At 49.2% G+C, this 17,921-nt stretch overlaps 1 protein-coding gene across 25 annotated transcripts in view; it reads left to right on the forward strand.

Moving 5' to 3' along the window:
* The window catches only part of ppfia1 (PTPRF interacting protein alpha 1), a 93,199-nt gene that overhangs the window by 17,664 nt on the left and 57,614 nt on the right, over window positions 1–17,921 (forward strand). For 23 of the 25 annotated variants that reach the window (XM_071400595.1, XM_071400591.1, XM_071400592.1 and 20 more), the window contains exons 3-6: window positions 11,411–11,512; window positions 12,222–12,386; window positions 12,495–12,569; window positions 17,046–17,147. In XM_071400595.1, coding sequence (XP_071256696.1) covers window positions 11,411–11,512; window positions 12,222–12,386; window positions 12,495–12,569; window positions 17,046–17,147 — 444 coding nt within the window. Of the gene's footprint in view, window positions 1–11,410; window positions 11,513–12,221; window positions 12,387–12,494; window positions 12,570–17,045; window positions 17,148–17,666; window positions 17,718–17,783; window positions 17,816–17,921 lie in introns of those variants that run through there. The other 2 variants (XM_071400611.1, XM_071400612.1) reach the window with 2 other exon arrangements.

Raw genomic sequence — 17,921 nt, forward strand, 5'->3', positions numbered from 1 at the left:
TGCAGTCTCTTACCAGATGTAGTAGCAGAGTAGAGAGTCTGACCAGTGTTGCTGCAGTCTCTTACCAGATGTAATAGCAGAGTAGAGAGTCAGACCAGTGTTGCTGCAGTCTCTTACCAGATGTAACAGCAGAGTAGAGAGTCAGACCAGTGTTGCTGCAGTCTCTTACCAGATGTAGTAGCAGAGTAGAGAGTCTGACCAGTGTTGCTGCAGTCTCTTACCAGATGTAGTAGCAGAGTAGAGTCAGACCAGTGTTGCTGCAGTCTCTTACCAGATGTAACAGCAGAGTAGAGAGTCAGACCAGTGATGCTGCAGTCTCTTACCAGATGTAACAGCAGAGTAGAGAGTCAGACCAGTGTTGCTGCAGTCTCTTACCAGATGTAACAGCAGAGTAGAGAGTCAGACCAGTGTTGCTGCAGTCTCTTACCAGATGTAACAGCAGAGTAGAGAGTCTGTCAGACCAGTGTTGCTGCAGTCTCTTACCAGATGTAACAGCAGAGTAGAGAGTCAGACCAGTGTTGCTGCAGTCTCTTACCAGATGTAGTAGCAGAGTAGAGAGTCAGACCAGTGTTGCTGCAGTCTCTTACCAGATGTAACAGCAGAGTAGAGAGTCAGACCAGTGTTGCTGCAGTCTCTTACCAGATGTAGTAGCAGAGTAGAGAGTCAGACCAGTGTTGCTGCAGTCTCTTACCAGATGTAACAGCAGAGTAGAGAGTCTGTCAGACCAGTGTTGCTGCAGTCTCTTACCAGATGTAGTAGCAGAGTAGAGAGTCTGTCAGACAGTGTTGCTGCAGTCTCTTACCAGATGTAATAGCAGAGTAGAGAGTCAGACCAGTGTTGCTGCAGTTTCTTACCAGATGTAGTAGCAGAGTAGAGAGTCAGACCAGTGTTGCTGCAGTCTCTTACCAGATGTAATAGCAGAGTAGAGAGTCAGACCAGTGTTGCTGCAGTCTCTTACCAGATGTAATAGCAGAGTAGAGAGTCTGACCAGTGTTGCTGCAGTCTCTTACCAGATGTAATAGCAGAGTAGAGAGTCTGTCAGACCAGTGTTGCTGCAGTCTCTTACCAGATGTAACAGCAGAGTAGAGTCAGACCAGTGTTGCTGCAGTCTCTTACCAGATGTAACAGCAGAGTAGAGAGTCTGTCAGACCAGTGTTGCTGCAGTCTCTTACCAGATGTAATAGCAGAGTAGAGAGTCTGTCAGACCAGTGTTGCTGCAGTCTCTTACCAGATGTAGTAGCAGAGTAGAGAGTCTGACCAGTGTTGCTGCAGTCTCTTATCAGATGTAATAGCAGAGTAGAGAGTCTGTCAGACAGTGTTGCTGCAGTCTCTTACCAGATGTAACAGCAGAGTAGAGTCAGACCAGTGTTGCTGCAGTCTCTTACCAGATGTAACAGCAGAGTAGAGAGTCTGTCAGACCAGTGTTGCTGCAGTCTCTTACCAGATGTAATAGCAGAGTAGAGAGTCTGTCAGACCAGTGTTGCTGCAGTCTCTTACCAGATGTAGTAGCAGAGTAGAGACTCAGACCAGTGTTGCTGCAGTCTCTTATCAGATGTAATAGCAGAGTAGAGAGTCTGTCAGACAGTGTTGCTGCAGTCTCTTACCAGATGTAATAGCAGAGTAGAGAGTCAGACCAGTGTTGCTGCAGTCTCTTACCAGATGTAACAGCAGAGTAGAGTCAGACCAGTGTTGCTGCAGTCTCTTACCAGATGTAACAGCAGAGTAGAGAGTCAGACCAGTGTTGCTGCAGTCTCTTACCAGATGTAACAGCAGAGTAGAGAGTCTGACCAGTGTTGCTGCAGTCTCTTACCAGATGTAGTAGCAGAGTAGAGAGTCAGACCAGTGTTGCTGCAGTCTCTTACCAGATGTAACAGCAGAGTAGAGAGTCAGACCAGTGTTGCTGCAGTCTCTTTCCAGATGTAACAGCAGAGTAAATAGCAGCATAAGGAGATGCTGCATGCCATGGGCCACGCTCCAGCTCAACACAGTGTTCAGCCATGGTCCTTTCTGTCTCTACAGTGTGCACTACTGAAGTGCCCCGAGCCGGAAGCCCGTTGTCTGGGCTACTTTGGCTTCTGACCCGCAGATGCCTGGAGTTGTGTGGTTCAGAGCAGAACGTCTCAGTGGCTTCAGATTGCAGAGTGCTGTTGGGAGCGCAGTATCAACACCATTGGCATTGTATTCTACATGTGTACTTGTTTTAGGGTTCCCTACCATCCTACGTGCTTATTGAAGACATGCTGACTAAGTATCTTTTTACCTCCCGCTTTGGGCTGGATGTGTTAATGTGTCGTTCATACATACAGATTTACTGTTTTACCACCAAATCCCTCGTTTGAAAGCAACTGTCTTTCTGGAAGCTGTGCTGTGACATTTCCCCTACGTTTCCCCTACGTTTCCCCTGCGTTTCCCCTGCGTCTCCCCTGCGTTTCCCCTACATTTCCCCTGCGTTTCCCCTGCGTCTCCCCTGCGTTTCCCCTACATTTCCCCTGCATTTCCCCTGCGTTTCCCCTACATTTCCCCTGCGTTTCCCCTGCGTTTCCCCTGCGTTTCCCCTACATTTCCCCTACATTTCCCCTGCGTTTCCCCTACATTTCCCCTGCGTTTCCCCTGCGTTTCCCCTGCGTTTCCCCTACATTTCCCCTACGTTTCCCCTACATTTCCCCTGCGTTTCCCCTACATTTCCCCTGCGTTTCCCCTACATTTCCCCTGCGTCTCCCCTGCGTCTCCCCTGCGTCTCCCCTGCGTCTCCCCTGCGTTTCCCCTACATTTCCCCTACATTTCCCCTGCGTTTCCCCTGCATCTTCCACCATGTGGGCCCAGCCCCCTATCAATTGTGAGTTCCACCAATGTGACTCACCCATCTGTATCATGAACCCTTGGTAGAGGGCTCCTCTCCTGACAGACGAGACGACCCGCGGTAACATCATACCCTCTCTGTTACCCACCGGACATCTGCACAGCGAACACACACAGAGAGAGGCTACTCCCATTTAATTCAAATGGATGTATGCACGTGCTCCGCCCTAAATTTTTAATAGAGGTGTGTGTGTGTGTGTGTGTGTGTGTGTGTGTGTGTGTGTGTGTGTACATGCTGCTCCAGAGTCAGTACTGTTCTTCCTTCAGACAAGCGTGCGTCTATTTGCACAATGTCTCTTGTTTACATTCACTTGGAAATGTCCAAACTTATCAAACATGACGTCCGGTAGCTACTCTCTCTCTCACTGTGTACAAAGCATTAGGAACACCTGCTCTTTCCACGACACAGACTGACCAGATGGAAGATATGATCCCTTATTGATATCACCTGTTCAATCCACTTCATTCAGTGTAGATGAAGGTGAGGAGACGGGTTAAAGAAGGATTTTTAAACCTGGAGACATGGATTGTGTATATGTGCCATTCAGAGGGTGAATATGTATATTTAGTGTTTCTCTCTCGCTCTCTCCTCTCTTCTCCCCGTCGCTCTCTCTCCTCCCCGTCGCTCTCCTCTCTCTCCCCCCTCTCTCTCTCCCCCCTCTCTCTCTCCCCCCTCTCTCTCTCCTCCCCGTCTCTCTCTCCTCTCTCTTCCCTGTCTCTCCTCCCCCTCTGTCTCTCTCTTCCCCGTCTCTCTCTCTCTCTCTCCTCCCCGTCTCTCTCTCTCCCATCTCTCTGTCTGTCTGAGTCATAGGTTGTCGTTGGGGTGTAAACATGTAAGTGATGTAAAGTGAGTTTACCTGTGTGTGTTTAAACAAACAGAGCTGCTCCCTGTCACCTGTCTCTGTCTGACGCATCACAGACAGACTCATATGGGGGTGTGTGTTTTCATGACTCTACTGTCTGCACTGTTTGTCTTTACACAGGCCTGTTAAGCGGACTGTTCTGTTAGGGTTTACACAGGCCTGTTAATGAGGACTGTTCTGTTTGGGTTTACACAGGCCTGTTAAGAGGACTGTTCTGTTAGGGTTTACACAGGCCTGTTAATGAGGACTGTTCTGTTTGGGTTTACACAGGCCTGTTAAGAGGACTGTTCTGTTAGGGTTTACACAGGCCTGTTAATGAGGACTGTTCTGTTAGGGTTTACACAGGCCTGTTAAGAGGACTGTTCTGTTAGGGTTTACACAGGCCTGTTAATGAGGACTGTTCTGTTAGGGTTTACACAGGCCTGTTAATGAGGACTGTTCTGTTTGGGTTTACACAGGCCTGTTAAGAGGACTGTTCTGTTAGGGTTTACACAGGCCTGTTAATGAGGACTGTTCTGTTAGGGTTTACACAGGCCTGTTAATGAGGACTGTTCTGTTTGGGTTTACACAGGCCTGTTAATGAGGACTGTTCTGTTTGTCTTTACACAGGCCTGTTAATGAGGACTGTTCTGTTAGGGTTTACACAGGCCTGTTAATGAGGACTGTTATGTTAGGGTTTACACAGGCCTGTTAATGAGGACTGTTCTGTTAGGGTTTACACAGGCCTGTTAATGAGGACTGTTATGTTAGGGTTTACACAGGCCTGTTAATGAGGACTGTTCTGTTTGTCTTTACACAGGGCTGTTAAGAGGACTGTTCTGTTAGGGTTTACACAGGCCTGTTAATGAGGACTGTTATGTTAGGGTTTACACAGGCCTGTTAATGAGGACTGTTCTGTTTGTCTTTACACAGGCCTGTTAATGAGGACTGTTCTGTTAGGGTTTACACAGGCCTGTTAATGAGGACTGTTCTGTTTGTCTTTACACAGGCCTGTTAATGAGGACTGTTCTGTTTGGGTTTACACAGGCCTGTTAAGAGGACTGTTCTGTTTGGGTTTACACAGGCCTGTTAATGAGGACTGTTCTGTTTGGGTTTACACAGGCCTGTTAATGAGGACTGTTCTGTTAGGGTTTACACAGGCCTGTTAATGAGGACTGTTCTGTTTGGGTTTACACAGGCCTGTTAATGAGGACTGTTCTGTTTGGGTTTACACAGGCCTGTCAAGAGGACTGTTCTGTTAGGGTTTACACAGGCCTGTTAAGAGGACTGTTCTGTTAGGGGGGGTGGGAGCTGTCATACTGGAAGGAGAGGGGGGGAGGGGGTGGGAGCTGTCATACTGGGGGGGGGGGGGGGGGAGCTGTCATACTGGGGGGGAGGGGGTGGGAGCTGTCATACTGGGAGGGGGAGGGGGGGAGCTGTCATACTGGAAGGAGAGGGGGGAGGGGGTGGGAGCTGTCATACTGGAAGGAGAGAGGGGGAGGGGGTGGGAGCTGTCATACTGGAAGGAGAGAGGGGGAGGGGGTGGGAGCTGTCATACTGGAAGGAGGGAGGAGGAGGGGGTGGGAGCTGTCATACTGGAAGGAGAGAGGGGGAGGGGGTGGGAGCTGTCATACTGGAAGGAGAGAGGGGGAGCTGTCATACTGGAGGGGGAGGGGGGGTGGGAGCTGTCATACTGGAAGGGGAGAGGGGGAGGGGGTGGGAGCTGTCATACTGGGAGGGGGAGGGGGTGGGAGCTGTCATACTGGAAGGAGAGGGGGAGGATGTGGGAGCTGTCATACTGGAAGGAGGGAGGGGGAGGGGGTGGGAGCTGTCATACTGGAAAGAGAGGGGGAGGGGGGGGGTGGGAGCTGTCATACTGGAAGGAGAGAGGGGGAGGGGGTGGGAGCTGTCATACTGGAAGGAGAGAGGGGGAGGGGTGGGAGCTGTCATACTGGAAGGAGAGAGGGGGTGGGAGCTGTCATACTGGAAGGAGAGAGGGGGAGGGGGTGGGAGCTGTCATACTGGAAGGAGAGAGGGGGAGGGGTGGGAGCTGTCATACTGGAAGGAGAGAGGGGGTGGGAGCTGTCATACTGGAAGGAGGGAGGGGGAGGGGTGGGAGCTGTCATACTGGAAGGAGAGAGGGGGAGGGGGTGGGAGCTGTCATACTGGAAGGAGAGAGGGGGAGGGGGTGGGAGCTGTCATACTGGAAGGAGAGAGGGGGAGCTGTCATACTGGAGGGGGAGGGGGGGTGGGAGCTGTCATACTGGAAGGGGGGAGGGGGGGGTGGGAGCTGTCATACTGGAAGGAGAGAGGGGGAGGGGGGGGTGGGAGCTGTCATACTGGAAGGAGAGAGGGGGAGGGGGTGGGAGCTGTCATACTGGAAGGAGAGAGGGGGAGTGAGGGAGGGGAGCTGTCACGCTGGAGTGAGGGAGGGGAGCTGTCACGCTGGAGTGAGGGAGGGAGCTGTCATGCTGGAGTGAGGGTTGGGGAGCTGGAGTGAGGGATTGGGAGCTGTCATGCTGGAGTGAGGGATTGAGGGGAGCTGTCATGCTGGAGTGAGGGAGGGGAGCTGTCATGCTGGAGTGAGGGAGAAGTGAGGGATGGAGCTGGAGTGAGTGAGGGAGGCAGAATGTCATGAGGGAGGGAGTTGCCATGCTGGAGTGAGGGAATGAGGGAGCTGGAGTGAGGGAAGGAGGGAGAATGTCATGCTGGAGGGAGGGAGGGAGAATGTCATGCTGGAGTGAGGGAGGCAGAATGTCATGAGGGAGCTGGAGTGAGTGAGGGAGGGAGCTGGAGTGAGGGAGGGGGAATGTCATGCTGGAGTGAGTGAGGCAGGCAAGACACCTTCCTACGCTGGTGGTGTCCCACAGCAGCAAATACAGGTTTCTGTTAATACGGAACAGGTTCTGTGTTCATTTATCCCACCCGATGTCCTATCTAGACTGTAATACCAGGAGGACAACAGGTCGCAGGTAGCCTAGCGGTTAGCGCATTGGGCAAGTCATCCAAAGGTCGCTATCTCAAATCCCCAGGCCGACAAGGTGAAACATCAGTGTGCAAGGCACTTAATCCTAGTTGCTCCAGGGTCTGTGTTGATAATGGCTGATAATGGTTGACCCTGGCTGTGACCCCAGTCTCAGGGGGAGTTAGGATATGCAGGCACACGGAGACACTCGGAGCACTCACTTAGACGCCCACACACACCACACACATCACAGTCTCTCAACATATTCTAGGAAGCCGTCCTGACAGGCGTAAGAAAAAGAATCTTCGGTGGTATTTTTCTCTTCGCCCCGAAGCGCTAGGTCAGAAATGAAAAGGAGCGCATTCAGCTGTGCTTTTGTCACGCTCTGCGCTCAGGCCTCTTAGTGCTGCAGTGATGGATGGACATTGGACAGACACACACGCTGCTTATCAGTTGAGCCCACATTAGGCCGTTACCACAGGGCCTTAGCCTAGATAGACTTGTGTGCTAAACAGTAAAGCATGTCTGACCGAAGCTTTTTGCCTTTGGTGATGTAGAAAAGAGAATAGCTTCCCTTGGTGTCCGGTTTGGTCACATGTCTTTAGTACAAAGAGGAGAGAGACACACAGGGCCACCACAGGGCCACCACAGGGCCACCACAGGGCCACCACAGGGCCACCACAGGGCCACCACAGGGCCACCACAGGGCCACCACAGGGGCACCACAGGGCCACCACAGGGCCACCACAGGGCCACCACAGGGCCACCACAGGGCCACCACAGGGGCACCACAGGGGCACCACAGGGCCACCACAGGGCCACCACAGGGCCACCACAGGGGCGAAAAAGAAAGCGACACAGAGGTTGCAGATTTATTTTCATAGTTTATGACATTTTGAAAATGTAGTGTTTTAAGTGCTGCTTACTAACCTGAGTTAGTAATCAGCCTATCAGATGGAAGGAGGAACTTGTGTTCAGACCTGAGGTAGTAACCAGCCTATCAGATGGAAGGAGGAACTAGTGTTCAGACCTGAGGTAGTAACCAGCCTATCAGATGGAAGGAGGAACTAGTGTTCAGACCTGAGGTAGTAACCAGCCTATCAGATGGAAGGAGGAACTAGTGTTCAGACCTGAGGTAGTAACCAGCCTATCAGATGGAAGGAGGAACTAGTGTTCAGACCTGAGGTAGTAACCAGCCTATCAGATGGAAGGAGGAACTAGTGTTCAGACCTGAGGTAGTAACCAGCCTATCAGATGGAACTAGTGTTCAGACCTGAGGTAGTAACCAGCCTATCAGATGGAAGGAGGAACTAGTGTTCAGACCTGAGGTAGTAACCAGCCTATCAGATGGAACTAGTGTTCAGAGCTGAGGTAGTAACCAGCCTATCAGATGGAAGGAGGAACTAGTGTTCAGACCTGAGGTAGTAACCAGCCTATCAGAGCTGAGGTAGTAACCAGCCTATCAGAGCTGAGGTAGTAACCAGCCTATCAGAGCTGAGGTAGTAACCAGCCTATCAGATGGAAGGGGGAACTAGTGTTCAGACCTGAGGTAGTAACCAGCCTATCAGCTGGAAGGAGGAACTAGTGTTCAGACCTGAGGTAGTAACCAGCCTATCAGATGGAAGGAGGAACTAGTGTTCAGACCTGAGGTAGTAACCAGCCTATCAGATGGAAGGAGGAACTAGTGTTCAGACCTGAGGTAGTAACCAGCCTATCAGATGGGAGGAGGAACTAGTGTTCAGACCTGAGGTAGTAACCAGCCTATCAGATGGAACTAGTGTTCAGACCTGAGGTAGTAACCAGCCTATCAGATGGAAGGAGGAACTAGTGTTCAGAGCTGAGGAAGTAACCAGCCTATCAGAGCTGAGGAAGTAACCAGCCTATCAGAGCTGAGGTAGTAACCAGCCTATCAGAGCTGAGGTAGTAACCAGCCTATCAGAGCTGAGGTAGTAACCAGCCTATCAGAGCTGAGGTAGTAACCAGCCTATCAGAGCTGAGGTAGTAACCAGCCTATCTTTGGTAGAGCGCGCACGGCTCCCTCCGACAGACAAACGTTTTGAGATTATTTTTTTCCATGAAAATAACGCGGCTCCCTTCGACATGCAAAGTAATATTATAAAGTAATGCATTACTTTTGTTAAATTTACCGAGTAATATATTAGTTTCCAGGTAACTAACCCCAACACCGATTGTCAGTATGGGAGAGCCTAATATGTTGATATTTGTTTCTTTACTGAATACTTTTCTACTAAACAGTATGTACTAAATAGTATGTGGTATGGTTAGTACACAGTTTGGCTTTTTGGTTAGTAGTAGGCAAGACAGATTTCAGATAGGCAGTGATGAGAAGAGACCGAGAGATAAAAGGAGACCAAGAAGGAGAGCGTGGGTAAATGGAGGGAAAGGAGAAAGTATGCAGGGCAGGCTGTACTGAAGTAGCCAGACAGGCAGGGCCTCTCTCTCTCTGGTAGTATATCAGACTCTGCTCTGGAATTCAGGAATCCAACATTCCAACTCCCCACATAATAGCCCCTTTCCCCGCCTCCTCCTCCCTCACTGGCTAAAGGACGGGCACTTATGCATGGTCAGGCCAATCAAAAACTCCCATGGTCTCTAGTGTGGAAAGAAGAAACGCTTCCTCAGGTGGTGGTGATGGGGACTGAACAGTGTGTGTCCTCAAAGAAGGCCTGGATACTCAGGGAACCTGTTCCACAGAACCAAATATCAGGATGGTTCATTCTGTAGGCCCAACCATGGAAGCTGTTAAGCTGTGTGTGTGTGTGTGTGAGACTAGGTGTGTGTGTGAGACTAGGTGTGTGTGTGGTATATGGCAAGAGTCTCTAGTTGGTAAACTGCATGTAGTCTTAATGCATTGTGGCTGTTGATTGAATGGGATGGAGGGAAGACTGGAGGGAGACTGGAATATGAAGTTAAATGAAGTCTCTCTCTCCTGTCCTGTCTCTCTCTCCTGTCCTCTCTCTCCTGTCCTGTCCTCTCTCTCTCTCTCCTGTCCTCTCTCTCTCTCTCCTGTCCTCTCTCTCTCTCTCCTGTCCTCTCTCTCTCTCCTGTCCTCTCTCTCCTGTCCTGTCCTCTCTCTCTCACTCCTGTCCTCTCTCTCTCTCTCCTGTCCTCTCTCTCTCCTGTCCTCTCTCTCTCCTGTCCTCTCTCTCTCTCTCTCTCCTGTCCTCTCTCTCTCTCCTGTCCTCTCTCTCTCTCCTGTCCTCTCTCTCTCTCCTGTCCTCTCTCTCTCCTGTCCTCTCTCTGTGTAGTTCCCCAACCTGTCGACTGTCAGGAAGTGTGTAGTTCACCAACCTGTCGACTGTCAGGAAGTGTGTAGTTCCCCCACCTGTCGACTGTCAGGAAGTGTGCACCAGCGACTCATGTGGCGGGCCGGGCGCAGTGCGCGGTAACCAAGGTGGCCAGGTGCACGGTGTTTCCTCCGACACATTGGTGCGGCTGGCTTCCGGGTTGGAGGCAGTGTTAAGAAGCAGTGCGGCTTGGTTGGGTTGTGTTTCGGAGGACGCATGGCTTTCGACCTTCGTCTCTCCCGAGCCCGTACGGGAGTTGTAGCGATGAGACAAGATAGTAATTACTAGAGATTGGATACCATGAAAATGGGGAGAAAAGGGGTTAAGTAGTCTTTTTATAAAATCCATTTGATTGATTTGATTTGACCTGCCGCTCTAACATTGTGTTAATGTGTTGTTGTCCAGGAGTTTGCTGTCTCTCTAACGTTGTGTTAATGTGTTGTTGTCCAGGAGTTTGCTGTCTCTCTAACGTTGTGTTAATGTGTTGTTGTTGTCCAGGAGTTTGCTGTCTCTCTAACATTGTGTTAATGTGTTGTTGTTGTCCAGGAGTTTGCTGTCTCTCTAACGTTGTGTTAATGTGTTGTTGTTGTCCAGGAGTTTGCTGTCTCTCTAACGTTGTGTTAATGTGTTGTTGTTGTCCAGGAGTTTGCTGTCTCTCTAACGTTGTGTTAATGTGTTGTTGTCCAGGAGTTTGCTGTCTCTCTAACGTTGTGTTAATGTGTTGTTGTCCAGGAGTTTGCTGTCTCTCTAACATTGTGTTAATGTGTTGTTGTTGTCCAGGAGTTTGCTGTCTCTCTAACGTTGTGTTAATGTGTTGTTGTCGTCCAGGAGTTTGCTGTCTCTCTAACGTTGTGTTAATGTGTTGTTGTTGTCCAGGAGTTTGCTGTCTCTCTAACATTGTGTTAATGTGTTGTTGTTGTCCAGGAGTTTGCTGTCTCTCTAACGTTGTGTTAATGTGTTGTTGTCCAGGAGTTTGCTGTCTCTCTAACGTTGTCTTAATGTGTTGTTGTCCAGGAGTTTGCTGTCTCTCTAACGTTGTGTTAATGTGTTGTTGTTGTCCAGGAGTTTGCTGTCTCTCTAACGTTGTGTTAATGTGTTGTTGTCCAGGAGTTTGCTGTCTCTCTAACGTTGTGTTAATGTGTTGTTGTCCAGGAGTTTGCTGTCTCTCTAACGTTGTGTTAATGTGTTGTTGTCCAGGAGTTTGCTGTCTCTCTAACATTGTGTTAATGTGTTGTTGTTGTCCAGGAGTTTGCTGTCTCTCTAACGTTGTGTTAATGTGTTGTTGTTGTCCAGGAGTTTGCTGTCTCTCTAACATTGTGTTAATGTGTTGTTGTTGTCCAGGAGTTTGCTGTCTCTCTAACGTTGTGTTAATGTGTTGTTGTCCTCCAGGAGTTTGCTGTCTCTATAACGTTGTGTAATGCGTTGTTGTTCTCCAGGAGTTTGCTGCGCTGACCAAGGAGGTGAATGTGTGTCGGGAGCATTTGATGGAGAGGGAGGAGGAGATCGCTGAGCTCAAGGCTGAGAGGAACAACACACGGGTCAGACACACACACACAGTCCCCTTCCAGTCCCAAGCATAGTCCATTAACAGTGTCAAACCCCCACTGGTTTGACCTGTGGGTATTCTTTTGTGTGTGTGTTTTAGTAGTGTGTGTTAGTAGTGTTTACATGTGTGTTTGAGTTTGAGAGGGCTTGCTTTCTGTTCTGAGGATTAGGTCACCCCTAATGAGTGGTTGACAGAGCACCCGCCCTCCCAGGTCACAGCGCAGACAGCCATAGGTTAATTCCCCTGTCTGTCACTTCTCTGCTCAGGCCTAGTGGCAGATGTACGGCTCTAACTGGTTAATCCACCTGCCAGTCTAGTTGCAATGAGCAGAGTCTGGGTCAGTCTAATTAGGAACGATGGCCACTGACTGGGGAGAGGAGGGAATGGGAGGGAGGAGGGATTAGAAAGAGGGGGAGGGAGGAGGAGAAAGGGGTGGGAGAGGGAGGATGGAGGGTAGAATATGGGAGGTAGAGGGGGGATATGAGGAGGGAAGGGGAGATTAAGGGATGAGTCTGGGCTTTGTCAGCCTGCAGCTCTGATGGGACCCCCCTGAGCTGCTCAACAACATGGGATTGAGCACAACACACACTCATATGTGTAAGCATGTCTGTACTATTTCACAATCCTGTGTGTGTGTGTGTGTGTGTGTGTGTGGCGTGAACATGGCTGTTTGTAACTTGTGTATTCTGTGATGACCGTAGCTTCTCCTGGAGCATCTGGAGTGTCTGGTGTCTCGTCATGAACGCAGTCTGAGGATGACGGTGGTGAAGAGGCAGGCCCAGTCTCCTGCTGGGGTTTCCAGTGAGGTAGAGGTCCTCAAGGCACTCAAGTCCCTGTTTGAACACCACAAAGCCCTGGACGAGAAGGTTGGTAGGGGGGGGGGAGATTGTCTGCCTGCTAATCTCTTCTTTTCTAGAGGTGTAATGGCAGTGTGTAAAATGATGGAGACTAATAATTGTCTGTCTGGTTTCCAGGTCAGGGAGAGACTGCGTGTGGCTTTAGAAAGATGCAGCCAGCTGGAAGAACAGCTCACATCACAACACAAAGAGGTAAGCCTCATCTGACCATCCTGTAGTAACCCTGTAGTAACCCTGTAGTTACCCTGTAGTAACCCTGTAGTAACCCTGTAGTTACCCTGTAGTTACCCTGTAGTTACCCTGTAGTAACCCCGTAGTTACCCCGTAGTTACCCCGTAGTAACCCCGTAGTAACCCTGTAGTAACCCTGTAGTTACCCTGTGGTTACCCTGTGGTTTAACCCTGTGGTTTAACCCTGTGGTTTAACCCTGTGGTTTAACCCTGTGGTTTAACCCTGTGGTTTAACCCTGTAGTTACCCTGTAGTTACCCTGTAGTAACCCTGTAGTAACCCTGTAGTTACCCTGTAGTTACCCTGTAGTTTAACCCTGTAGTTTAACCCTGTGGTTTAACCCTGTGGTTTAACCCTGTAGTTACCCTGTGGTTTAACCCTGTAGTAACCCTGTAGTTTAACCTTGTAGTTACCCTGTAGTTACCCTGTAGTTACCCTGTAGTAACCCTGTCGTTTAACCCTGTCGTTTAACCCTGTAGTTACCCTGTATACACACACACACACACACACACACACACATCTAAAATAATGGAATTAAGATGTATATAATATTACGACGAGCAATGTCGGAGTGGCATTGACTAAAATACAGTTGAATATAATACAGTATAAACATATGAAATGAGTAAAGCAGTATGTAAACATTATTAAAGTGGCCAGTGATTCCATGTATATAGGGCAGCAGCCTCTAAGGTGCAGGGTTGAGTAACCGAGTGGTAGCCGGCTAGTGATGGCTATTTAACAGCCTGTTGGCCTCCACCCTCTGGAGAGCACTGTGGTAGCGGGCGGTGCAGTTGTCGTACCAGGCGGTGATACAGCCCGACAGGATGTGCATCTCAATTGTGCATCTGTAAAAGTTTGTGAGGGTTTTAGGTGCCCAAGCCAAATTTCTTCAGCCTCCTGAGGTTGATGAGGCACTGTTGCGCATTCTTCACCACACTGTCTGTGTGGGTGGACCATTTCAGGATGTCAGTGAGGTGTAAGCCGAAGAACTTGAATCTTTTCAACTTCTCCACTGTGGTCCCGAAGATGTGGATAGGGGCGTGCTCCCTCTGCTGTTTCCTGAAGTCCATGATAAGCTCCTTCATTTGTTGAGGGACAGGTTATTTTTCTGGTACCACACTCCGAGCCCTGACCTACTCCCTGTAGGCTGTCTCATCATTGTTGGTAATCAAGCCTACTACTGTTGTGTTGTCTGCAAACTTGAGGATTTAGTTGGAGAGGTGCTTGGCCACGCAGTCATGGGTGAACAGGGAGTACAGGAGGGGGCTGAGCACGCACCCTTGTGGTGCCCCAGTGTTGAGGATCAGCGAAGAGGTGTTCTTTCCTACCTTCACCACCTTAGGGCGAGCCGTCAGGAAGTCTAGGACCCAGTTGCACAGGGCGGGGTTCAGACCCAGGGCCCTGAGCTTAGTGATGAGCATGGAGGGTACTATGGTGTTGAATGCTGAGCTGTAGTCTATGAACTTGTCCAGATGGGGTAGGGAAGTGTGCAGTGCGATGGCGATTGCATCATCTGTGGATCTATTTGGGTGGTAAGCAAATTGAAGTGGGTCTAGGGTGGTGGACATCTTGAAGCAAGTGGGGACAGCAGACTGGGAAAGGGAGAGATTTAATATGTCCATAAACACTCCAGCCAGCTGGTCTGCGCATGCTCTGAGGACGTGGCTAGGGATGCCGTCTCGGCTGGCAGCCGTGCGAGGGTTAACACGCTTAAATGTCTTACTCACGTCGGCCACAGAGAACGAGCCCCTACATTCCTCAAAGCGGGCTGCGTTGGTGGCACTGTGTTATCCTCAAAGAGGGCTGCGTTGGTGGCACTGTGTTATCCTCAAAGCGGGCTGCGTTGGTGGCACTGTGTTATCCTCAAAGCGGGCTGCGTTGGTGGCACTGTGTTATCCTCAAAGAGGGCTGCGTTTGTGGCACTGTGTTATCCTCAAAGCGGGCCGCGTTGGTGGCACTGTGTTATCCTCAAAGAGGGCTGCGTTGGTGGCACTGTGTTATCCTCAAAGCGGGCCGCGTTGGTGGCACTGTGTTATCCTCAAAGAGGGCCGCGTTGGTGGCACTGTGTTATCCTCAAAGAGGGCTGCGTTGGTGGCACTGTGTTATCCTCAAAGAGGGCCGCGTTGGTGGCACTGTGTTATCCTCAAAGCGGGCCGCGTTGGTGGCACTGTGTTATCCTCAAAGCGGGCCGCGTCGGTGGCACTGTGTTATCCTCAAAGCGGGCCGCGTCGGTGGCACTGTGTTATCCTCAAAGCGGGCCGCGTCGGTGGCACTGTGTTATCCTCAAAGCGGGCCGCGTCGGTGGCACTGTGTTATCCTCAAAGCGGGCCGCGTCGGTGGCACTGTGTTATCCTCAAACCGGGCCGCGTAGGTGGCACTGTGTTATCCTCAAAGCGGGCTGCGTCGGTGGCACTGTGTTATCCTCAAAGCGGGCCGCGTTGGTGGCACTGTGTTATCCTCAAAGCGGGCCGCGTTGGTGGCACTGTGTTATCCTCAAAGCGGGCAGCGTTGGTGGCACTGTGTTATCCTCAAAGCGGGCAGCGTTGGTGGCACTGTGTTATCCTCAAAGCGGGTGAACAAGGTGTTTCTCTTTCCTGAGGAGCGAGACGTCGGTGTCTCCGCGACGTGGCTGGTTTTCTCTTTGTTATCTGGGATTGTCTGTAGACCCTGACACATCCATCTCGTGTCTGATCCGTTGAATTGCGACACCACGTTGTCTCTGTACTGACATTTTGCCTGTTTGACTGCCTCACTGAGGGATTCAACCATACTCCCAGTCAACTTGCCAATGGTGACTCACTCTCGCCTGTCAATCAGCACATCGTATCCATGACAACAGTCCTCACTAGTTTTCCTGCGGGAATAAAAACCAATCCATCTTGAATGACTATGGACCTTATTGCATCATTCCCATGTTTAACACGTGGAAAAAGAAGAATAGGCTGCGTATGGTGATTACACAGGATCTGTAATGTTATACTGTCTTGTGATTACACAGTATCTGTAATGTTATACTGTCTTGTGATTACACAGGATCTGTGATGTTATACTGTCTTTTGATTACACAGTATCTGTGATGCTATACCGTCCTGTGATTACACATGATCTGTAATGTTATACTGTCTTGTGATTACACAGTATCTGTGACGTTATACTGTCTTGTGACTACACAGTATCTGTAATGTTATACCGTCTTGTGATTACACAGTATCTGTGACGTTGTACTGTCTTGTGATTACACAGTATCTGTGATGTTATACCGTCTTGTGAGTACACAGTATCTGTGATGTTATACCGTCTTGTGAGTACACAGTATCTGTGATGTTATACCGTCTTGTGATTACACAGTATCTGTAATGTTGTCGTGTGATTACACAGAATCTGTAATGTTGTAGGTGTTGTAGGGACATGAGTCACACATTGATATGAGACTTATTAACTGAGAGCCTGATACTGGGACTCCACGAATGGACGTATACACACACAGAATGCACAGAGCTCTCAGAGGAGATGAGTCGTGAATGGGATTAAAATGGACAAAAGGGCTCGAGGATCATGGGAAAGTGGACTAGATTTTTCTCCTGTCCTCTACATCTCTCCTTTGATTCCCTTCGTCTCAGAGAGTAGGGAATTAGCCTAGCAGTACAGTACACACTCACTTTTCTCTTACGCTTCTCTGTGTGTGTGTGTGTGTGTCAGCCTGCATGAATGTGTGCGAGTAGGGCTGTCCCGGTAACCGTGGCCACAAACCCAGGCGGGTAACTGTCAGAAAGTGATCTATTTTCAGTTCGATGTACATTTATTTTGTGATGATCAGTAGTGTTTCTTCCCAGAGAGATATAAAGGGATAAATTAATGCTGTTATTCTACCTTGAAACAAGTGTCCCCCTCCGGTTAGTTAAAGGACCCTCCGGTTAGTTAAAGGCTCCTCCGGTTAGTTAAAGGACCCTCCGGTTAATTAAAGAACCCTCCGGTTAGTTAAAGGACCCTCCGGTTAATTAAAGGAACGTTTAATTATGACGTTTAATTATGACAATGTCTGTTCCATCTGTGGGATTATAAGACGACACGGAGAACAAGCCAACATTCATAACCGTCACAGCCGTGTGTGTGGCTACGTACATGTTTAATGCTTTTCGACCTGTCCCCAAATTCATGTAATTGGTTCAGAGTTTGTTTTGATATTTTAACCCTGCGTGTCGTGATCCCGTTTGGTGTGTGGGGGGGGGATAAATGTGAGCACTATGGCGCGAGCGCGCAGCCGGTTTGCATTCCGTGTTGTCTTTTTAACATGAACCCTTCGTTTCTTCTAATCATTAATGATGTGCTTCTCTTAGTGTCTGGGTTCTGTTGTGCTTTATTGGGTATTTATTGGTCTTCTATGGTCCAATCAAATGTCCCCTTTGGGGTATTAATAAAGTACTATCTTCTCCTAGATGTCCTATCTGAGAGAGCAGAACATCCAGAAGAGGTCGCTAGGCGACGGAATGGAAGGGCTCAACCACAACTCTGAAAACACCCCAAGCACAAACGGCAAGGTAGGAAACCTTTTATCCAGAGAGACTTAGTCAGTGTATTTAAATAAGGAAGATAAAACCACCACAACTCTGAAAACACCCCAAGCACAAACGGCAAGGTAGGAAACCTTTTATCCAGAGAGACTTAGTCAGTACATTTAAATAAGGAAGATAAAACACCCCAAGCACAAACGGCAAGGTAGGAAACCTTTTATCCAGAGAGATTTAGTCAGTGTATTTAAATAAGGAAGATAAAACCACCACAACTCTGAAAACACCCCAAGCACAAACGGCAAGGTAGGAAACCTTTTATCCAGAGAGACTTAGTTAGTGTATTTAAATAAGGAAGATAAAACCACCACAACTCTGAAAACACCCCAAGCACAAACGGCAAGGTAGGAAACCTTTTATCCAGAGAGACTTAGTCAGTACATTTAAATAAGGAAGATAAAACCACCACAACTCTGAAAACACCCCAAGCACAAACGGCAAGGTAGGAAACCTTTTATCCAGAAACACTTAGTCAGTGCATTTAAATAAGGAAGATAAAACCACCACAACTCTGAAAACACCCCAAGCACAAACGGCAAGGTAGGAAACCTTTTATCCAGAGAGACTTAGTCAGTACATTTAAATAAGGAAGATAAAACCACCACAACTCTGAAAACATCCCAAGCACAAACGGCAAGGTAGAAAACCTTTTATCCAGAGAGATTTAGTCAGTGCATTTAAATAAGGAAGATAAAACAACTACAAGACTTCGAAGGACGTGCTGTGCACCATTTAATATCTACT

This window comes from Salvelinus alpinus, chromosome 5 (assembly GCF_045679555.1).
Source record: "Salvelinus alpinus chromosome 5, SLU_Salpinus.1, whole genome shotgun sequence".
NCBI classification, from domain to species: Eukaryota; Metazoa; Chordata; class Actinopteri; order Salmoniformes; family Salmonidae; genus Salvelinus; species Salvelinus alpinus.